Source organism: Rhinolophus sinicus, linkage group LG06, assembly GCF_036562045.2.
Source record: "Rhinolophus sinicus isolate RSC01 linkage group LG06, ASM3656204v1, whole genome shotgun sequence".
NCBI lineage: Eukaryota > Metazoa > Chordata > Mammalia > Chiroptera > Rhinolophidae > Rhinolophus > Rhinolophus sinicus.
In genome coordinates, this window is record NC_133756.1 from 82400034 (window position 1) to 82422726 (window position 22693).

Genomic DNA, 22693 nt, shown 5'->3' on the forward strand with positions numbered 1-22693 from the left:
GTCAGCTGGCATCAGGGTACACGAAGCTCCAGGGGCACAGGGATGGGGTGTGAGGGCAATGACTTGTAGGGAACTAGGCTTTTTTCAAGTCCCCAGGCACTTGAAGTTTTCTGAATTTCTCTTGGTTTTCTCCTTCACAGAAACAAATATGAAAATCTCTACATCACAGGTTTGTTCTGATTAGATCAGATCCTAGGAGGTGTCTTGTGACTTAATTTTTCCTTCCTCTATTCTTAAGAGGAAGGAGGCAAAGGCTTTCAGAGGAGACACATTCAAACAACAGCCTCGTAGAAAATGGACCTGCAGAGATTTAATTGATGTACAAAACACAAGATTGTCATTAAAGGTGGTTGTGACATGTGAGCTAGTCCCAAAGCACAGTAAGCCAAATAAAATGGACCTTTTTCTGTGTGATAGATTGATGCCTAAAAATTATCTGGGGGTGGGGGTAAAAAAACCAATTGGATCTTAGTTTCTTTTCTTATTCCATGACAGAAATGAGTGGTGGGATGGTGGAGAGTTGGTTTCTATGCATTGGAGAGGCAAGGGCAACCCCATAGCTTTCAAGACAGAAAAATGGGGACATTTTATTTAAACAATGAGATGTCAGAAAACATCCCTTGTAATCCCCAGGGAACCCACTGATGAGAAGTGGGGCTGTGCCAGAATGGCAGCAGCTCCAACTGGCACAAGATCCCTCACTGCCAAGGCCAGGCACTGGCCCAGCCCCTCACTTCCTTCAGGAGTCTCCAAGCTCTGAGAAGGGGTAACAGGGGGTGGCACAGGTAGAAAACATAGATGGAAACAAGTACCCATGAAGACACCCAAGGTGGAGAAAAGTGAGATAAGGACCAGAAGCCATCCTAGACTTTTCCGATGGGGTGGAGGGTGGGGGGTAGGCGGGTGGGACAGGCAAGGGGAAGGGAATGCCCCTGAGGACAGCACAGTGCCAACAGAGGGAAGGCAGGCTGTGAAACCTGTGGGGCCCAGCCTCCAGCAACCTCTGGCAGGGCTCTGGGCCCAATGCTGACAGTCAAAGAAGAAACAGAGGGCTCAAGGAAGGGGACATTAGAAAAAGAAAAAGGTCTGATCTCTATGAGACTGAGGTATTGAAGACACAGAGCCTGGTCCCAGGGTACAGATGTGCTGGGGGCTTTGTTCCGGTGAAGTAACCGTGCAGGGCCAAGGGACCAACTTGGCTCCAAAGGGAGTCCCTAGGCCTTTGACAGCAACTCTTCTAATACCACCTCTTCCCCATGAAAGTGCCCAAATCCCCAAAGCCCCACATCATCAGTGCTGCCATGTCCATGCAGGAGCTCACAGCAGTCCACACATTTCAGCCTGAGATCCGTTACGTGGTCACTGGAGGTGGCTTACTGTTTTCAGCTGTACCATCCTTTTCACCTAGCTGCGCCCCCTCACCCAACCGTGGTTCCTCCAAGTTTTGAGTGGGGCAAGCAGCAAAGAGACGACAGGAGAATGCTTTATCAGAGAAATAAAGTGCAGGCCCCTCCTCAGGCACTTGGTCTGGGTACAGGAGAGGCCAGGTGCCCCAAACGCCACAGATCAGGGCCTCAATAGTGATGCACATTTAGTGTGTTGCCATCCAGGCCCAGCTGCAGTAGGCCAGGAGTGGCTGTTGGGTCAGGCACTGAGGAGAAGAGATGTCTGGCCATGAGGTGAAGGAAAACTACAGTCAGCTGAGCATGCCCAGGGAGGGGACAGGGAAGGGTCTAAAGCGAAACAGGACCCTCCTTGGACCCCCAGGGCACTAACACAAGCCCTGCAGCCCAGCCCAGCCCAGCCATCCCAGCAGCCACAGCAGGAAGACAGACCGGAGTATGGGAACCGGCTAAAAGGATACAACTTGGGGTGGCTCCTGTCATGTTCTAGCCACTTCCGGTTAGCCTCGATCATGCCCTGAAAGTTGGTGCTGTCCAGCTCAGGGATGTGGGAACGGGGACGCTGCAGAAGGCGGAGCTGCTCCCTGGGAAAGAAGAACAGCATTGGGAAGAGAAAGAGAAGAGTCAGGAATGCCCAAAGAAGGAGGTACAGGCAGTACAGCTGACCGGAGGCCATCACATCCGCCGCCTCCCTCTTCCTCTCAACATGCCCGCTGCATCCTTTGTGGAGTCGCTTCAGCAATTCAAAATTTGTCTCCTGGCAGGCATGCCCCTCTGGGACGGGCCCAAAAGGGAAGGGGGACCCCTCTCCCCGGGTAAATACTCCTGGTATCAAGGGTCTTGGCTCCTGCATCTACCCATTCTGGGCCAATCTCATCAGCAAAGCTCTCCCCTATGTCAACTCAAATACCTGCCTAATTGACCAAAGGCGTAAGTGGTGTGTGGGAGGGTACTTATGGCTGCGGCAATGTGGGGGGATACATTTGGCAAGTATTAAGATGAATGGGAAATTAATAACAGGTTTAAATAATTGCCCATCTGTCCCCCCGACGGGGCTCCCCTCTCACTCCATAATGTTGCTCAGCAGGACCAGGGGAAGAAGGGAGCTCTAGGAAGCAGACAAAGGGCTCAACGCAAAGACAAAAGACACACTGGAGGGCTGGAGGGTCCGGCCAGGGGCTGACTTCTTCCCAGGATGCCCAGGGCAGCTTCGCATAGAGCTGGGCCAGGTACGCCCAGCCCCACCCCCACTGGGACTTTCCCCTGGTTGTGGAGGAGTGTCTCAGACTCAGGCAGCTTTGTGGACTGGAGGCCTACCTGACCTCTCTGGGCAACAGGACCATGAGTTCTGCTCCCTTCTGAGGGCCCACCAGCTCAGGGAGGCGCAGTGAGCCACTGACCTGTGTGGCTCCACCTACCTACAGGGAGGCTTACCTGGCGGACACATACCCCAGCCTGTTCTCCAAGGGGGCAGGGCTGCTGCTGAGGATTGGGACTCCAGCTGGAAAGTGGGAGGAAATTATTCAGAAATGGGCAGTGGTTCAGCTGAACCAGACCTGAGCCTAGGCAGGCCACCTCCCTGCTCACCAGCACCTCCTGTCCCCCCATTACTGAAAAGGCACTGCCCTCAAAACAAACAAAAACAGGGAAAGTTTCAGTGGCTGGGAGTGAGAGATGAAAGACAGGAACTGTCCTACTTATTTTATTCCTAAAACTTAATCTCCTTTCCTTATTTGGTTGAGATGGGGAGATGTAACTTTTCCCCTTAAACAACGGTTTTTATGGCTTTTCACATTCCTTAGCAGTACTATGACACCACGGGAGGTCACCGAGCCCAGAACCAAGGTGAAGCCAAATGGCCAAGGGTGACAACCAAAATCCTGGAGTCACAGAGACATGGAGGTGAAACCCAGTCTGTTGCTGCCTCGCTGGGCACCTGCAGCATATTACTTAACCTCCCTGAGTCTCAGTTTCCTCCTCTGTAAAGTGGGAACACATAATTAATACCTCAGAGGGTTATTATAAGGACTAAATGAAAAACTTTATATAAAATGCCTGGCCGTAATATAATGCACATGATCGTAGCTATTATGACGAAGACAATGATGACCTTTTAGGTTCTGCTGAGCTCTGGAATCATAAAAGCCCCCGTGAGCCTAAGCTCCAGGAGAACCATCGTGACCCATGCAGCCTCCAGCTGCAGGGCAACCAGCAAGGTCTTTTTCCCAGGCTCCATAGTCAATGGATCAATGAACCACACCAAAGTTGGGGGCTAGGGGGATGAAGGGTAAGTGAAAAAGGAAGGGAGAAAAAGGAAGTGGAGGAGAAAGAGGGAAGGTAGGAAGACAAGGAGGAACACACACACACACTGGCCCAGAAGGAGGCTCACTTGGAAAATACTTGTGCCACTTCTCCATCAGAAAGTCGTCTACAGAGGACGAGAGCCTGCGGCCCAGCCCCGGGTCCCAGGCCCACTGGGTGGACATGAGTGCAGCAGGGGATGAGGCTGAGACCTGGGCCAGGGAGGGGCACATGGGAATGGAGGTGCTCCTGGAGGACCAAGGACGGTTCTGTGCTGGGGTGGAAGTGAGGAGTGCTGCTGGCGGCTGAGGGCTGAGGCTGCCCAACATGCTGAGGACACTGTTTAGCTGGCTGCTGATCCGCTGCAGGGAGCTGCTCAGGCAGTGGATCTTGTTGGGGAAGGCGGGGCTTGCAGTTGGGTTGACTGAAAGGGAAGGGGCAGAAGGTGAGGACGGACTCCAGTTCCAGGCGCTGGAGCATCCCCAGGCCCAGCTGGCACTGTGGCACCCTACTGGCCCACCCCTCGCTGTTTCTCCAGACAGCAGCCCCTCGGACTTGATTGCGGGTACAGGGAACGGCAGGGCTTCTATGTCCCAGACAGTGCAATAGGAACCTGGCCCTGACAAAGAGGTTCTCCAGGGCCGGCCCTGGGGAAGAAGTAGGACAGGGCCCTTTGCAGGCTTGAGTGGCAGAGGGAGAACAGCCTCCCAGAAGGCGGCACTGGAAGGGAGTGGCGAACAGGGACACTTCTAACTGTAAAGTGCTGTGCACATTCAGAAAGCTTGCCTAGATCCTTTTGGCCCTGTGTGCTGCCAAAGCCACACTAGTTCACTCCTTCCCAGCATTTATTGAGTACCTGCTCCAGACACTGGCTCCCACAGGCCTACCCACACAGGGCTGAGGGAAGGGGAGCTGTATCTCTGTTCCCCAAGTTCCTCCATCTGCATGAAAACTGTGGTCCTCCCCGCCTCTCCTCCCTCTCTTCCCTGCCACCACCACTCACTGTGAGGCAGGGGGCAGGACTCGGAACTATCACTGCTCATGTCTTCCATGTCGCTGAGGTCAAAAGTCACCACTTTCTTGAGGGGGGCTCCTCTCAGAGTGTCATTTTCCAAAGCCTATGGGTAGAAGTAGCAGCTATTACTGGTACTTTCCCTTGTGAAGTATGGGGACTGAACACTTAGTGAACAGGCTCTCTGGGACCCAAAGTTCTGGGAGAGGCACATTGAGTAGGGAGGCAGGAGGGAGGCTAGGCTAAGAGAACTCACCACCTGAGACGCAGGCAGTAGGCCCACCCTTCTCCCCATCAACTTTCCCTGCAGTGTCTCTCCACCTAAGTTTCCCGCCTGCCACACCCACGCCTCGGGCACCCAGGGGAAAAGTCTATAAGGCCCAGGGAAGATAGGGAAACCTGCCAGGTGCCTCTATCCCAACACCCTGGGAACACCTGTCATCAGGTGCTGTGGCAGGGGAAGGGCAGGGGCTCTTCAGCACAGATACCCAAACTCAAAGCAGAAGCCACTGCCGTTTTCACCAGCCCAGGAGCCCTAAGCCTACTGCCAGGCCTGCGCCCTAGAGGCCCAGCTTCCCCAACCACATCCCAGAAATGGAAGAGGAGGCCGTATCCACACCAGGCTATGTGGCCCTAGGGCTGCACCTCTTCCCGAAGGGAGGACTCCAGCTGGTTCAGCTTCTCCTCTTTCTTCTTCAGCAGGTTGTGGCCTTTCCGCATGGCTGACTTCATCTCATCCAGGTGCCTGGTTTCCTGCAGCCAGGGAGGAAGGGAGGGGAAATGGGGTAACTACCACACAGGCACTGGACTCCCAGCTTTGCCGTTGTTGGCTGGGTGATCTTGAACAAATGACTTAACTCTTAGTCTGGATTCTCATCTAAGAAAGAGAAATACTACTTTTCATAGGATCATGAGAATTAAATGAGATAGAACATGTCACATGCTTAGCACCAAGCCCACACCTAATGAATTCTCAAATGGTTACTGTTAACCCAACTGGTAATTATTATCGCTGCTCCCACTACTAGTACTACCATCACCGTGACTGTCACCAGGAGGGCCTCAGCAGAGCAAGGACAGGGCGCGGTGGTAGCATGGACGCACCCCCGGGAAGCCTGCCGCTCTATCAGCCTCTTGCCCTCTGCTGCCCCCAAGCTCGCGCACCAGCTCTGAGCACCGTCAGCACGCTAAGGGACTACGTATGATCTGCCAGGACCCTGCTAATAACAACCATGAAGGCTCTGCCCTTCCATTGCAAATGAGGGTATCAAAGAAGTACAAAGGAGAAGTGACTCAGTCGTACGCTGAGTGAACTCAAAAGACGTTCAGTTATGAACAAAGTCTTTAGGGTGCTGGAATGGATAAGCCAGGTACTGGGTATAAAATTTTAAAACCTTACTTGTGTTCTTCACCTAGAAAATGGAGCTAACACTACTATCCTGCACATCATCTACAGTTACTGTGCAGACCAAACGACTCACTAGTAGAGAAAGCCTCTGCACACTGCATTGCCTGTACACAGAAGGTGCTCCCAGCCGCATGGAGATAGCAATCATCGGCATCAGCTGTCCAGTCGCCCGAGGAGACCTGGCCAGTGATCCCAGGGCCAATGTGACCACGCTCATGGAATCCCCAGGAGGCTCAATTGAGGGTAAGCTACAAGGTCAGTGTTTCCCTGGCTCTCCCAGGCCTCCCCGCCCCCAGCGCAGGGCTGACAGGCTCTCCCCCAAGCTCCTGACCTCCTCCAGGTCCTTGCGCACATCCTCCAGGGCCTTGGTGCTGGGCAGGTCTTTGGGTGCCTCCGGAGCACTGGCCAGCTCGTGGCGCAAGTGCCGCTGGGCAGCTTTCAGAGCCGTCTGCCGCCTCTGCATGGAGCGTGTCTGCCGCACCAGGAACTCCTTGGCATTGCGGAGAGCTACCCCCTCCGCAGAGAAGTAGTGCTGGAAGCTGTGGGAGGACATACAGACTCGGAGAAGCCCTGCTCTGGGTCGCTCCACCACTTTCTGAGCCGATTCCTGGGCTGGGGCTGAGCAGTGTGTGGGAATGCCGCCAGTAAATACTACAGCAGGGGTATGTTGCACTGAGCCTTCCCACCCTGACTCTGAAACATCTCAGATAGGTGGCCAGAAGCACCCATCAGCCTGACCCTCAACCAGGAGCCAGCAGATGCCAGCATGCTGTGTCAACAGTCACAATCGGTACCTACTTGGCTTGCCACAAAGGATTCCTCAATCCCCAGGACCCCCACCCCTGAACCAAGCCCCACTGGTGACTGTTACCGCCTCACTCAGGTTATCCCAGCTCTGCCATACACGCCCTCACCCCTTCCTGGCCTCCTATCGGAACTCACCTGTCCAAGGACAAGTCAGTCTCCTCCTTGCTCTTGGAGACAGAAGACGGTACCTCTTTGGTCTTGCTCTAAGGATACACAGTAGAAAAGACCCACTGAATGAACAAAAGCAGATACACTGCAGGCTCGGGATCCTGAAGCCCCTCCCAGTGGCCTAGACACAAATGGCTCTGCCAGCTGCTGGGCACTAGTCACTTACAGGTATCATTTGACTGACAGAGATGGGGGCTGGGAATGATGAATACAGGAGGCAGAGCCAGGACCCCTCCTGGTACCCAGCCCCCTCCAGGTACCCTGTTCCCCCCCGGGGCCTACTGGTGCCTCTGCCCAGCCATCCTGTCCCTTCCACGGCACAGAGAAGCTCACTGTCACAAAGGATTTCCTCAGTTCCTCAATGTGGAGATCTGGCTCAAAATGTGGGGAAGCATTACTCTCCTCAACTTCCAGCTCTTTCAATGTGTCCTGCTTCCTCTGAGCTTCTGCCTCCAGGTCTCTGTGGTGGGACAGGGAAGTGGGAGGTGGGGTAAGTGAGGCAGTCACATGATGGAGCAGGCTGGGCAGCACCGTTGGGACCCCTGGCTGGGCTTCAAACCACAACCTTAGAGAGCAGGAGCATCTCCATCGCTTCACTCCCGTCTAAGTCCCTGACGCAGGGCTGGGGCATGAACAGTAAAACCAGGGATCCCCAGCTCTTTACAACCTCCTACCACCACCTACTCTCTACAAAGTGCAGCAGATGTAGCCCCTCTGCCTGGCTCCACCTCTGCCTTTAATTGAGCCATGAGCAGACATGGCCCTTGAGCAGTAGAGGTCAAAGGGCAGGTGAGAGGCAGCAGGGTAGCTAAGAGCAGGGCCCACACCACCTGATATGTTTCTGAAGCCGCTGAGTCTGGGTCTGTAGCAGGTCCACCTGGGACTCCAGCTCCAACTTGTGGGCACGAAGCTCACTGAGAATTCTTCGGAGCTGCTGGTTTGACTCCAACAGGTGGGTGTGCTCCTTTTTGGCCTCTTCCAGGGACTGATGGGTGGCTGTGGCTTCCTGAAGCAGAAGAAAAGATAGAAGCACCTGGAGCAGGCAGAAGTAGAGAATAGGGAAGCCCAAAGAGCAGGGAGAGAGGGCGGAACTGAGCACTGAAGTTAAGTTACTGTGTCCTCCCACCAGGGCTCCACGCCGAGGTTCCCCAGTTGGGTCTGCCACAGTGGTGCTATTTGTAGAATAACCCCAATGCCCTGAAGAGATCAGGTGAACAAAAGGTGGGGCATTGGGGGGGGGGAAGAAAAGAAGGAAAGGGAATGGGGGAAGAACCCAGGAGGCTCCAAGAGAGGCAGACATACCTTACTCTCCAGTGCAACCTGCCTCTGCACGTCACGAAGCTGCTGCTTCTTCTGGGCAGTCTCCTCCTGCAGTGGGGAAGGAAAGAAACAGGGCCCCTTGGCCAGCTCCAGGTCCCAGGTCTAAGGGGTGGAAAGGCCCATCCTCTCCTGGAGGAGCTATGACTTCAAGGTCAAGGGTACCTAGAGATCCTGTCCTCCACCCCCACTCCCTCACCTGAACGTCCAGCTGAGACAATCTGGCCTTGACATCTTTGGTTCTGGTTTCAAGTTCCACCTCTAAATCTTGGAGTTTCCTTTCCTGCACAGAAGCATAGGTGGAGAGGAAGACTTAAGTGTAGAAAGAGCACAAAGCATTAGCTGAAGGGGCAGGAGGGGGCCTGATCCACCGTACTATAGCACACCCTCCAAAATGGGCTCAGGCTTCCTCCCATGAGCCCCCACGGCCTCCTAGGAAAGCACCACACCTTATTTATTTCCAGTGGGGCAAGGAGAAGCAAAGGTGCCAACCCCAAGGCCCTAAAGGGGCTGACCTCCTCTTCTAATCCTGGGGATGTTCCCTGGTCCAGAAACAAAGGAGCAAAGACGTCCAAGCTTGGGGATGACCAGTGAGAGACCCCCACTCCTGACGCTGTCAGGCTCCATCCTACTATCTTGCTGTCCCAGCACTTTTCTACCCTGTCTGGAGGTGTCGCGTGTGTGAGCCCCAAAAGGCCACCCAGAGCCCCCACCTGCTCCCGGTGCCGACGCCGTAAGTCCTCCAGCTGCCTGTTCTGCTCCTGCCTCACCGTCTCCAGTTCTCGCTCGTGCGCCCTTCGCAGGCGCTCCAGCTCTCTCATCAGGTGCCCCAGAAGTTCAGCCCGCTGCTTCCTCTCCTGCACAGAGGGTGGGGCTGCCGGTGGGAAACTGCAGTGGCCCTCACACACCTCAAACCACAGCCTCCCCACAGCTGCAGCCTGAGTCAGCAAGATCAATGACCCCATCGGTTCCCTCAGGCCAGCTCTTAGAGAAGGAGCATGGAAGGCAGCATGGTCCTACACCCCGGAAAGCCTGTACCCCTCTCTGCTGCAGAAGCAGAGGCTGGGAAATACCCCTGTGGGAGCCTCCCTCTCCAACTGCTCCATCATGTGCAGCTTCCCTTCCTTAAGGGAAGAGAGGTCATTAATAAATTATCACTATTCTCCAGCAAGGTCAGAATTGGTTTGGGAAAGGAATCAACTCCATTCCATCACGGCCCACTATTTGTGCCCTGGGACAGACGTACAAAGTGTCTGGATTACTGGTTCCAGCCCCTGGAGCAGCAGCCTAGGAGCCCCTGGCAAAGGCCCAGCTATGGGCTAAGGTCAGCCACCGCCACTGTTCACCCCAACAGGAGCAAGCCAAACTGGAGCGGGTCAGCCACGCCTAAGGGCTGAAGATGGGCAGATAATAGCTACATGCTGGATGGCTCTTGCCGTGGAATTTCAATGACCCTGGTGGCACGGTGTTATGGCGGTTAAAACTGAAGGCTTTGGAATCAGACAGTCTAGGCCTGAATGCTACCTCCTCTGCTTGTTAGCCAGGGTGGGCTTGTGCAAGTTCCTTCCACTCCCCAAGTCTGTTGTCTCGTTTTTAAAATGGACATAATGATACTACATCTGTCCTCTGTATTGTGAGGACTAAATGAGTTAATATGAAGAGCTTAGAGCAGTGCCTGGCACGTGGTACAAGCTCAGTAATAGCTATTATTACCATGAGAGGAAGGTGCCGCCTGCCCACTGAAGAGGAATCGCTCCTCACCTAATGCTTGCATGAAAAGGCAAGAAGGACTTCACACTGCAGGGCACCAGGGCAGACAGCCTCCCGCAAACCAGAACGGGGTGTCTCCTTCCCCTGCTTTCTAGCCAGGGCGTTAGGGGGCGGGGGGAGTGGGACGGTGTGTGTGGGTGTGTGGCTGCGTGTGCGCGTGCATGCACGCTGGGGGTACAGCCACGTCACCTCAGTGTCATACTGCTCCCTGGCCTCCGCCACCACTTGCTGGTGCTCCTCCTTCATCTTCTCCATCTTCCGCTCATGTTCCCTTTCCACCTCCTGGCGCCGCTCTCTCAGGAGGCCACTGAGCTGCAGGGCAGGCAGCACATACAACATGCAGGACCGAGTGACCAGCACTCGGGGACTGACGCACTTGAACGTCTCATACACACACGCAACATAGGCTCACGACAGGTACGTCCCACGTACATGACACACGATACACACGCAGCAATACCCCAGCACCCCTCCCCACATGTGTACAGGGCCATGCAGGTAAGAAGCACCTGACCTTGAGGGAATGAAGACATGGAAAGGGAATGAGAAGCTCTAAGCCCAGCTGAGCCGCCCACAGCAAAGCGCAGGCCTCCAGGACGGCTCGGCCCTCCGTCAGAGCATCCGCAACGGCACGCACATTCACCTCTCGCTCATACTCCAGCACTTGGCGAACTTTCTGCTGAGCTCTGTGCTCCGCTGACCCCAGGCTCTCCTGCAGCTGGGCCTCCTCTTTCTGTTGAGTTTCCTCTATCTTCTTCCGGAGGCTGGAGACCACCTGAGGAGACGGCAGCACAGGGGCGTGTGACTCAGAGCGCACTGCAGAGTAGCCATAGGGGACTCCCTTCCTGGGGACCCAGTGGCCCTCCCCAGGCAGCTGGAGGGAAAGAGAGGCTCCCTCCCTTGTGGCAGGGATGGGTCGAGTCCCTGTGGGGACTAGCTGTGACTTGAGGCATCCTCAGGGAGCAGGATGCCCAGCTCTGCCTCACAGGCCAGGCGGCAGCATCTCACCTCTGTGTGCTTGGCCTTCAACAAGGAGGAGAGCCGGTCCAGCTCAGCTCTGTGCTCCGTCTCCAGCGCGGCCTCTGCCTAGGGAGCAATAAAGGGCCTGTGAGGTGGGCACTGACCCAGAGGAAGGAAGAGCCAGCAAAACCATCCCCGAGCTAAGTGGCTAAGGGGAACCACAGGCACATCTTTGCTCCTGCAACATAACTTAGTCCCGAAAGTCTGCAACCAGCAAAGGAACATGAACATGAAGGCCAGAGGGAAGGGGCATTCTGGCAAGGCAAGCCGCAGGTCACTGCCCCATCGCCCGCCTCTGGGCTAGGCACATGGGTGACACCTGCGCCTGGATGAGGCCCCAGGCGGGCAGGTTTTCGTACAGTCCCCCTGAGCACTGGCAGTGCAATGTTCTCCAGCCGTACTGGAGTTTCTCCTTGTCTGACAGCTGACACTCCACCATTCACCAAAAGACAACAGAAGTTCCATGTGGCCTGTTACTTACTTCAGCCCCTTCCATAGAGACAGACCGTTTCAGAGGGACAAGGAGCAAGGACAAAGGAGAAAAAACTCTTCTAAGTGTGCTAACCTCTCATTCTCTGGCAGCAGAAAAAAGGAGAGGGATAAAAGGTCATCAGAGCTGCCCCACAGGGACAAAGACAGGCACCTTTGTCACAGGACCTCTGGGCTAGTTTAAGTTCTTTCGGTCATGAAATCTTCCCAAATCCACAGGCCATTTCCACTCAAACTTCTTCACTGCCATTGCCAACCCCAGCTGCTGCTAGCCCAGCTGGCCCTGGAGGGAGCCTCTGGATACCTGCCATGGGGACCAGGGCTAGCTCCTGCCCCGAGACAAGCTGGGTCCACATGGAGGAATGGGCCCACCATCTCCTCTCTGCCTGGCTGCCCACCACGTATGCCCAAGGCGGGCTCTTCCTTCACACGCAGTCCCTCCCAGGCAGCCCAGGGACGTAGCAGAGCGGAAGGTCCCCACTCTACTTGCTCACTTCTTTCCTCTCCCTTTCTAGCTGCAACCTCAGCTGCTGCAAAGCCTTCTCCTTCTCAGCGTTCAGGGCAGCCTGCTCTCTCTTCTGCAAAGCCTCCATCTCTTCCTTGAGCTGCTCCAGCATTTGCCTGTTTTTCTGCTCCAAGCTGGCCCGCTCAGCCTTCTGCAGAGACTCCAACTCCTCTCTCAGCCTCTGCAGGGAAGCCTCTTGCTCGGCCCTGGGCAGAGAAGGGAATGGAGATGGGCCTATGCACTCAAGGGGTGCCCCCACAGGGCAGGGCCGCTCACAGGAGGCACTCACCTGAGTCGGTCCTCATCTGCTTCTGCACTGGACTGGGCCTGGCCCCGGAGCTGGGACAGTGTCCGGCTTTTCTCCTCTCTCATCCGAATCCCCTCTTCCTCAGTGGCTTTCTGCAGTTGTTCCTTCAAGGAACTGGGAAGGAAAGGAAAGGAAAGCCAAGTTTGTTGGAGGATCCACAGGTTTTTCCTCTTCTAGTCATAACCCCTGGCTCTCAGCCTCAAAAGCCTGTGGCCGGTAGCCTGGATGTGTAGCTCCCTAAATCTTAAAGATGAGCCTAACGTCAGCCTCTGGGCCCTGCTGCCTCCCAATAATACCTCCCAGGGTAAAGAGGGCCGTAGACTCTCCCTCCCCCTGCCACAGGAAGCAGATCACAGGCTGCTTCAGCTCAGAACAGTGTTTCTTCCAAAGGCTCCCCTCTGCCTCCAGCTTCACCTGACATGACATTCATGCAAGGATGGACAGTCTGACCCCAACCCGACTCTGGTTCCATATCCTTTCACTCCCCACCCCACAGACTCTGTTCTAGCCACATCAGATGAGCCACCACCTCTAAATCCCACCACACTCTTCCTTGCCTCTTGGCCTTTGTTCACACTGGGTCCTCTGCCTAGAATCCCCTTCTCCACCTGACAATCCCATATTCACCATTCAATACCCAGCTCCCTCCTCTCAGAAGAGACTTGCTGACTCCCTCCAAGTTCATCAATTAGCCTTTCTGTCCGTATCACACATTGTATGGGGACCTTTCTTATCCTGTGCCGTTCTGTACCATGCATCACACTGCATCATAATTAATCTTTTGTATGTCTGTTTTCCTTACAAGTCAGGGAGCTTCTCCAAAGAAAGAATCATAAAATTATTATCCCAGGTGCCGAACACAGTAACTGACATGAAGTAGGTGCTCAATAGATGTTTGTTGAATTTGAACAGTTATCACCCAGCCCCAAAATGTAAGCAGGGCTTTGATTATCTATGAGGGTATCTTATTTACAGACCAACAATGGTAACCATTTCATCCCAAGTGAACATCCCTCTGCATACACAAACCACATCCTCTGCACGCAGCCCCCACAGGACCAGGGCTATGTTCTGTGCAACAGGGAATTCAAGCCTAAGGAAAAAAAGACTCAGAAGACAACTTCTCTGAGAAGCGTCTGTAATGAATTCCAAAGCGAAAAAAGATTTAGGATCGTTTTCTATTTCAAGTTATCAGCACCACTGCTCTCTTCCATTATGATGGAAAATTTGAGTAAAAATCCTTCCCTATAGATTCCACAGAAACCCTTTCTCTGTCCTATGGCTAAATTTTACACACAGCAACACAGATCTGGAAGGGTCTTTAGAGGTTAAGTCCTTCATTTTACAATTCTCTCTTTATCTTACAATCTCTTCATTTTACAATTAAAGAAAATAAGAGTCAGCCTGCCTGTCTTCCTGCTTGCCTGCTCATTCAAGAAATATTTGCGGGGTGGCCGGATGGCTCAGTTGGTTAGAGCACGAGCTCTCAACAACAAGGTTGCCGGTTCAATTCCCACATGGGATGGGGGGCTGTGCCCCCTGCAACTAAAGCTTGAAAATGGTGACTGGACTTGGGGCTAAGCTGCACCCTCCACAACTAGATGGAAGGACAACGACTTGGAGCTGATGGGCCCTGGAGAAACACACTGTTCTCCAATATTCCCCAATAAAACTAAAAAATATATATATATATTTGCTATAAGGTTAGTGTGGCTTCCAAGTAGAAGTTCTACCAAGTAGAAGTTTCCCAGCAGAGAGAGGCCCCTCGCCCCCCCCCCCCCCCAGAAAGGCTCATATGAAACAGAAACAGGGTTCTCATGATGAACTATTTTGAAGGGAACCAGGCAAGGCACTGCCCACTGAGAAAGCACTTAGTCAAACCGTTGAAACTATATTGATTTCAACTGAAAATAAACTAAGCGCTCCCATGTACTGAGTAATTACTGTGCTGCACTTCCTGAGTTAGGTACTTTTGGGGTGGCAGTCTTCACCACAACCTCAAAGGGCTCTTGGACGTCCCTCTGGAGTTGGGGGGTTGGGAGAAAATGAAAAGCCCCATCAGCCAAGCCCGGGGGCGCCATGAAGAGAGGAGGAGGCTGACGAACTGACATGGACCCACCGCCAGCATTTTCTCCAAGGCACTGCCTCTCAAGGTGAGCTGAGCCACACTCTGTCTGGATGGGCCCCTGCCTCAATTTCCAGTCGGCTGGAAGAGGAGGATGCTGCAGGGAGACCTGTTGTGTGGGACGCTGCCTGGCAGGGAGTCCTGCAGGCTGGTGTAAGCAAGGAGGGCGCTGGGTCAGCAGGGCCTGGGACGGACGAAGGGGCCCATCCCCAACCCACTGGGTCGTCGAGTGATGGCTTTCTGTTAGCTTCTCTAAGCAGACATGTTTTACACACTCTTTGTTATCTATGATATAAAAAAAAATAAGTCTCTACCACTTTTGGATGTTCTGTCCAAGAAGATAAGATTTTATCTGTAAACTGCAAAGGAAGTGAATTACACCTTTTTGTAGCATGTTTCCCATCCTGGGACTGTGACAGAGATTGCTTATTACCTTCTCAATATCCGCTCTCTCACTTTCCTTACTAACAGAACCCTGATTTTATTCTATCAGGTAAAGAGGCCCAACTGAAGGACTACATTTCCCAGTCTCCTTTGCAACTAGGGGTAACCAACGAGATATAAGTGGAAATTACTGGATAAAGTTCCCAGAAAAACTCCTATAAAGGGACTGAATGAGCTAGAAGGTGCCCCCTTTTACACTCTTCCCTTATTCTTCCTGCCTGGAGCACTGACACAGTGGCTAGACACCCAGCAACTATCAGGTTGGTGCAAAAGTAACTGCGATAACTGCCAACACCGCAATTACTTTTGCATCATCCTGATATACTGGACTGTGAAGAGACCCTGAGAGTGAAAGCCAGCATTAAAGAGGCAGAGAGATGAAAGGAGACAGGGACCCCGTAACTGTGTGGAACCACGCGCCAGCCCTAGACTGCCTTTTCTTATAAAAATAAACTCTAGCTTATTTACACAATCACATACACACAGGCCCAGCCCAGGCTCAAGTGTCATGTTTGGGGGCCTGCCAGCCAGCTCCTCAAAGAGTGGGAACCCAAATAGAAACTTCTGGGTCCTGGGCAAGAGCACGCCACACTGTATCTCACTGGGTCCCAGCAGGGCCCTGACTCCCAAAAGAGAGGGCAATGTAGTGATTAATAAAACCGGCTTCACAGACAAGCTGCCTGGGTTAAGCCAGGCTCTGCTGCTTCCTAGCTTCCATACTTTGTACAAGTTACTTAACCTTTCTGTGCCTCCGTTTCTTCATCTACGTTAGAGTCTATAAAATGGGGTTGATAGCAATACCTCCTAAGAGGTATTCACAGGACTAAACAAGTAGATGTCAGGCACATGGATCAGTACAATCTGTCGGAAAAGGTTCGCTGCTCTCATGAGGACTGTGCCCCCTCTCAATTCCCTCCCAAAAGAGGGGGCTCACAGTCCCTCACCAGGGAGTCCATTCCTCCACACAGTTCAGCGAGGCGGAGTCTTGGGGGGGCCACGGCCATTCCTGTGAGCTCCGGGGTGGGAGGAGAGTGTCCCCCACGCCACGCGTCCCTGCAAGGCCCTGGGCAGCTTCTCTAAGGGGAGGGGCAGGACCTGAGCGACTTCTCCTTCTGCTGGTGAAGCCGGAGGGCCTCCTCTTGCTCCTCCTGCCACAGCTTCTCCCGCAGCTGCTGCATCTTCGCTTGCTTCAAGTCCAGAAGCTGCCTCTGGTGTTGCTTGAGTTCTTGAGCCACTGCCTCTTCCATGGCCTTCATGGCCGCCTCTGAGAGCTGCTTTGGGGGAGCCACAAGCTCCGGAGAGCACCTGCCAAGGGTGGAGAACAGCATTTCACTACTTTTAATATCCACCCACCTTTTGGCATCAGGGCTTATACAACTATGGATCATCACATACGGAGTCCTAATGGGGGGCCCACGATCAGGAGTCACATATGCAAATCAGGCCCCCCACAGGCGGGCCGTGAGGCTGCCACTGTGGGACATACAGGCAGCGCCTGCCCCACTGTGGCTGCCTAAGGCCTTGCGAGCCTGGGGAGAAGGGCAGCCCATAACAGGCTCTCAGCGGGCCCAGTGGTTGTGGCCCAAGGTGAAGACGTGGCTCAGGAGCTCGCAGCAGCAGGGAGAGATTAAAGCGCTCTCCCTGACAGGTGTTCCCCAGGGTGGCTCAGGGCCCTGTTTCTGTCACCCACTAGGACTCTGCCTGCTACCTGAGGCTCATGCCAGCAGTTTGGGAAGTCCCCAGAGGCTGTTCTTGGCCTCCCCAACTGAACAGAGGCCAATGCCCCTGAGCCGGCAGCAGAAGCAGCAGCAGCTGTACCAGCCCTGAGACCCAGACTAGTCCATGCAGGCCCAGGAATGGGAACCCCGCCCACACTGCTGAGGGAGCCAAGCAGGAGACCAGTGCCTAAGCCAAAGATCGTAGAAAGAGCACAACAGGAATATCGTGCTCCATGTCTCGCCGATGATGCCACGTTTTCATCTGCTTCGAGTTAATTCAATGGTTGAAAATGGGTATAAGAAATTGAGAGCTAACCTGGATGAATTGGGTGGGTGGGAAGATAAGGACTAATGGCATTGGTTAAAAAGATGCCCATACTTTACAAATGTTGTTTGTTGCTTGTACTCTGGTTCTTGAAGGACATGCCCAAAGAGAAACCCCGAGAACATTTGGAACTATGAGAGCATAAGCAGGATAAAGTATTTCACCTACCAGAATGGCTCCCCTAAAGGCCAGTATGCGTTTGCATTCCCAGGTCCCTAAATCTTATGTTAGAAATTGATCTCGCCACACAACCACCACACTTCTTCCATGTGCTTAGGCTGTGGCAAGCCTGGCACGGGGACCCAGGCCCAAGTCAAGGAGCACTGGAACAAGAGTGGGACGGGGGAGCCAGTCCCCTGGCTGGGATTGCAGAACCCCCTTCTCTCTCCAGCTCTAGCACTGCAGCAGATAGAAGGCAGTGTGTAGGATCAGATTAGAAAAGTTGAAGAAAACAAGGCCTTTGGAGACTAGAGAGAGAAGGAAGACACAAAAGGCCACTGGCATCTCTGAAATACCAGTAAAATCTTTCCTTCCCCCTTCCCTAAAATTGTAACTCAGACCAGAAACAGTCTTGAGCTATGCCTCCAATTCTCTTCTGCTCGCAGCTCCATCTCCCCCTCCTTCCAATTCCCACTTCCTCTCAGTCCCCTGACACAGCACCACTGATGCAGATGGAAGAGATGTGGCTGCCACCTCCTCTGAGAATTCTGCCTTTGGAAAGAGCCTCCCCCCGCAGCTCTCTGCCTCATCAACCCTCCAACTCATTTCCAACCTTGGCTGAAAACATCTTTTTTTCCTGAAATGGTACCTTTTAATGTCTCTCTCCCCTGTGGGCTGTGGAGCTCTGTGGGGCCCTAGGGACAGATGCTACAGAAAGATGGGGCATGAGACAGCATGGCCGTGTGTGCCCAGGCTACATGCATGAGTGAGCTGGCTTGCAAGCCTGGCACGCAAGCAAACAGGCCTAATTTTCAGTAGGCCTTTTTTCTGTGTCCCCGTTTTAAAGGTCTAATATCCCAAACTCCCAGCTTAAGTCCAGAGCAGGCCTGAAAGTTGACTGCGAAGTTGGAGACTCCAGAGGAGGAGGCAGGTCTGATTTCTAGGCCACTCCTCAGGCGTTAGCATTGCTGAGATCCAGTTTTCAGCAGTTAGGGCCAAGGGGAGGCTCTGTAGGAGCATAACCATTTCAGCCTGGCCACCAAGTAGCTCTGAGACATGTGAAGGAGAGCAAGGAGGGAAGGCGGGCAGGGAGAGGGAAGAGGAAGGGAGACAGGCACCCAGACATTCTGAAATGTCTGTACACCACAAAAGCCAGGATCGCAAGCCAAGATATCTTGTTTCCTCTCATTCAACCCAGTGGTTTTAATGAATCTACCCTCTTCCTACAAACACCTCAAGAAAGATGCTGGGATGACAAAGGGGAGAATCTCCCCCTTTCCCAGACCCAGGCCTTCTGGCCAAAAAGCGTGCACGGTGGTGGCTGCTTGCCAGCCTTGCCCACACTCGCTGGCCTGCCCTTTGCTCCTAACTCCTGATTCAGTTTGACTACATCTATGAAAAGTGACACTCTATGAATCATGCTTTCTTATTTGCTGTATTTTGTGATGTTCTGACATCTTAAGCTTGCTGGTCAAGGAGACTGCCCCTCCCAGGACTAACCAATTCTTACTGACAACAAAGGGAACACGTCTGTCATATGCAAACTAACCAATCCTGAGTCTATATCCCAACCGTCTCCTTATCTAACTCACACCAAGCCAGTATTTCCCTACCCTAAATCACCCAGGACCAGGTACCAGGCAACTAGATGCCACCCCATCACACAAAATCCACAAAATTATTCAACCATCCAATCCTACATTCACACAGGATACTTAGCCTGTCTTGCCCATTCCTTCCCATGAAAACCCCAAGAAAGGCTCATGCTCTCCCTTCTCGCCTCTTCTGCCTCCTGACCAGCCCTGGTCCTTCCTCACGTGGCCCTGCATGGCGTGGCATGCTTTCTTCTCTCTGGAAATGTTATTAATAAATTCTTCTTTCAATGGCAATGGCCTCTCTGTGTTGTCAGTCACCTCCATAAATTAAAATCCCGCAGGAACAAATGAAACAGACAAAGCTACTCCCTACAAAACCCAGAAAAATCAATCCATTCCTAATGTAACTGTAAAGATTAATAACAAGGAATTTGTGGGGCCTGAAAAAACTCAGGAAAGGAACAAAAGACGTTTCCTAAGGGTACTGTGTAAATTGGTCAAGGAAAGTGTCCCTGAGACCCCAGCGGGGGCAGCCTCCTTAGGACAGAGGAAAAACACAAAGCTGCCTCGGCTTCTCTCACTACTCAGCTTCTCTCTCAGAGCCCCATGCAGATACCCTCTGACCTCTGCCGACAGCGTCCTCCCTCTGACCCACACTCGCCTCCTGTCCCCATAGAAAGCACCCTGATCTGGCTGTCCACAGCCACCAAGGACACTTGGGAAAGCCAAGTCATTCCTCCAGGTCAGAGCTGTCATTGTAGAATATATCGCCACCTGAAAAATGACACTACCCCTTCCCTACACCACTCCTGTAGTGCCATGGTGATGACATGAGATGGGGAGTTCATGTGCTCTGCCAGCTCTCGGTGACACTTCCTGTGAGCAGTGGATGAACCAGCCTCTGCTCAACAGTCAGCCTGAATCCTGGGGACTTTTAACTCTTTTGTAGTGCTCAGTTCAGATGGGAAAAACTTTGTAACCCTGGTCTCTCTCCATGTACAGAAAAGGAACCACGGCTGCCGACTAAAAGTCAGACATCTACGGCTCCAGTGACTAGAGTCTAGTTCTAATTCTGCAACTGACCAGCAATGTGACCCTGGGCAAATCCCTTCGCCTCTCTGAGCCTCAGTTTCCTCATCTGTAAAAGGAGTGAGACAGGGGAAGGTGAAAATGGGAGAAAAAAGCTAAGCAATTTCTAAGTTTTGGAAGTGCTTCATGCAACCACATAAGTGAGCTGCAAACCCAGGTACAAACAATATACACGGTATACCATCTACTTCCATTTACATGAAGTTGGAGAACCAGAAAAACAAATCTACTGGACAGAAGCCAGAATTGCAGTGACCTGGGACAGGTGGATTAGAGGAAAAGGCATGAGGAAACTTTCTCAAGGGACAGAAAAGTTCTCCATTGGGTCTCAGTGGTGGTTATGTGGTGTGTACATATGTAAACATTCACTGACTTGTACAACTCAGATTGGTGTACTTTCGTCTATATAAAGATCTCAATAAAAACTTCTGGGGTTTCTTTGAGCAGGCATTGTTTTTCCAATTACACCTGACATATAATAAACATTTTTTAAAGAGAGAAATAGCACTTTGTAGAGAGAAGAACATGATTTACCAGATTTCTAATGACTCAGGAGGTAACCTCTTGTTTGCACCCGTATACCCAGGTCCTGACGAGGGGAGCCCCGGGGACCTCAGCCAACCCACACGAGGACCAGTGATGGCTGCTTGGGGTCTCAAGGCTGCTCACAGAACTGAGGGTATGCCCACTCTCCCCTCACTGCACCCCTTGGGCCAGGGCCAAAGCATCCCCTCCCCACCACCCAAGAGTACATGGGCACCAAAGCCAACCATCCACAATGGAGGACAGATACAGACACATGAAAACTAGCCCTTACACCTCGGGAGAGACTGGCAGGGTGGGGCTGACCGCCTCCTTCTCTTCGGGCTCCTCGGCCTCTTCCTGCCCAGTGCCCAGCTCCTCAGCCTGGGGGCGCTGCTCCTTGCCCCTCTTGTAGGTGATAGGTGGGCTTGGGATCTCCTCCCTTGAAAGCAATAAGGAAGAAAATGTTAAAGCCAGGAGGAAGGTGAGGGGCTCCAAACATCATTCAGGGTCAAAGAGTTGTGATGGGGACAAAGGAGGCAGCCCCAACAGTTTCCCTACTTCAGGTCTTAAATCTCACTCTCCTCTCCCTGCCTCTGCCTGAACTGTTTACAATGAAGACCAGACACTCAGGTCCCACATGGGACACAGAATGGTTATGGGGCCCAAGAAGTTCTGCTCACAGCAGGTGTTCAATGGAGGCTGGTGATGGAACATCGCTGCTGCTCAGCTTCCCCCAGTGACTCATTCCAACTGGATGAGCTCAGAAAGCAGCTTCTTTCTCTTGCCAGAACAGAACTAGCTAATATATAGCAGGCTCTGGAGCAGGCTGGGGCACAAAGGTCCTGTCAGCTGGCTCAGGGAAGCCTAGGGCTCTGCACCTCCCTCGCCCTGGGAACCAGCACACAACAGGGCTCTCCAGGGATTTGCTCAATGACTAGAGGTGGGATGATGGCTGGGCGGGAGGTGCTGATGGGTGCAGGCGAGGAGAAATGCCCCACCTGGCAGGACCTCCGCAGCCTGGGTAACAGCAGTCTCTGCCCCAGCCCCTGGCAGGGAGGCAGCTGGCTCAGAAGAGACCGTTCCTAGTTCAAGAGATTCTAAGCTCCCCTAATCAGACTGTGCACCTCAATTTTAGCTGTGGATTGAGGAGGAGGCAGAGGCCAATTTCCTCAATCCCCAGCTCATGTGGGACACTCAGAGGAAACTTCTATTGCTGCTGCTTAGGCTGCAGACCCACCCCAGCTCTCCGCACCTCTCCAGGCCCGACACACACAACTACACAGGATGGGGCCACTCCCACCCTGAGAGGACCCCCGCTCACCCTTACCTCTGCAGGGAAACTGGCGGGAGGGGGCTGCCTGTAGAGTCCTCCCCGGGCTCCTCTGTCCCTTTCCACTCAGGCTGCCCCTCAGGGGCCTGCAGAGGCCCTTCTTCCGTGGCCTGGCTGTGAAGGGAACTCTTGAGCCGCTCCCCATACAGAAGTGGAGGAGATAACCTGGTCAGACCAGCCAGAGCAGCAGAGCAGGAAGATAATTGGGGAGTGTAGGATGTGGAGCTAGGTCCATTCCTCTTTGCACACTGTAGCCTAGCCCAGCCCCACATCCATGGAGAGCCACAGAGGGCAAAACAGCCAGAAAAGTAGGAAGGACAGACTCGCTACTGAGCGCTCCCTTTGCCTGGACTAGACTCAGGCTTCCCAGGTCCCTGCGCTTCATAAGCTTGGCCCAGGAGTGAGAGCTAGGTATACTCTCAGTGTATCCATTCCCAGAATTCACCATCACTCAGGCCAGGGAGGGACTGGGCAGAAATTAGGCAGAAAGAGAAGTCAGACTCAGGTGGTCAGACAATGGAAAATGCATGAAGCTACAGCTTTAAGGAAGAATGCTGATAGCTTTTCAAGATCCAAAAAGTAGAATGACTGCCGCCCTTCCCTTTCCAAGGTGGCAGCCCTTCCCTCATCATGGGCTCTGGCCTGAGACACTGGAAGCCACCACCCCGAAGCCCCAGCCACCACACACACAGAGTTAGCCTCAGCCAGCTCTGATATGGCAGTGCCCCGAGGTGCAGAGCTGACCCTCCAGCCTGACTCCCCCAGAGCTCTAGCAGGCTACCCCAGCGCTGACACGTGACCAGGCACACACACAGCTTAATCCAACCCAGTGACCAAGCCCGGCCCCACAGGGGCGCTATGTGCACACCAAAGGCC

The 22693-nt window shown here is 53.3% G+C and overlaps 1 protein-coding gene across 14 annotated transcripts in view; it reads right to left on the bottom strand.

The window, feature by feature from the left end:
• Positions 1 to 290: 290 nt before the first annotated feature.
• Positions 291 to 22693, bottom strand: part of CEP164 (centrosomal protein 164) — a 90787-nt gene continuing 68384 nt past the window's right edge. For 11 of the 14 annotated variants that reach the window (XM_074335426.1, XM_074335427.1, XM_074335429.1 and 8 more), the window contains 21 exons: positions 21815 to 21982; positions 20780 to 20926; positions 16172 to 16381; positions 12490 to 12621; positions 12190 to 12406; positions 11195 to 11272; positions 10830 to 10961; positions 10376 to 10498; positions 9130 to 9273; positions 8616 to 8699; positions 8402 to 8467; positions 7930 to 8105; positions 7433 to 7559; positions 7067 to 7134; positions 6456 to 6663; positions 5362 to 5469; positions 4708 to 4822; positions 3793 to 4128; positions 2838 to 2904; positions 1865 to 1987; positions 291 to 1668 (listed from right to left, as the gene is read on the bottom strand). In XM_074335426.1, the coding sequence (XP_074191527.1) occupies positions 1575 to 1668; positions 1865 to 1987; positions 2838 to 2904; positions 3793 to 4128; positions 4708 to 4822; positions 5362 to 5469; positions 6456 to 6663; positions 7067 to 7134; positions 7433 to 7559; positions 7930 to 8105; positions 8402 to 8467; positions 8616 to 8699; positions 9130 to 9273; positions 10376 to 10498; positions 10830 to 10961; positions 11195 to 11272; positions 12190 to 12406; positions 12490 to 12621; positions 16172 to 16381; positions 20780 to 20926; positions 21815 to 21982 (2923 nt within the window). In that variant the 3' untranslated portion in view covers positions 291 to 1574. Of the gene's footprint in view, positions 1669 to 1864; positions 1988 to 2837; positions 2905 to 3792; positions 4129 to 4707; positions 4823 to 5361; positions 5470 to 6455; positions 6743 to 7066; positions 7135 to 7432; positions 7560 to 7929; positions 8106 to 8401; positions 8468 to 8615; positions 8700 to 9129; positions 9274 to 10375; positions 10499 to 10829; positions 10962 to 11194; positions 11273 to 12189; positions 12407 to 12489; positions 12622 to 16171; positions 16382 to 20779; positions 20927 to 21814; positions 21983 to 22693 lie in introns of those variants that run through there. The other 3 variants (XM_074335420.1, XM_074335423.1, XR_012497379.1) reach the window with 3 other exon arrangements.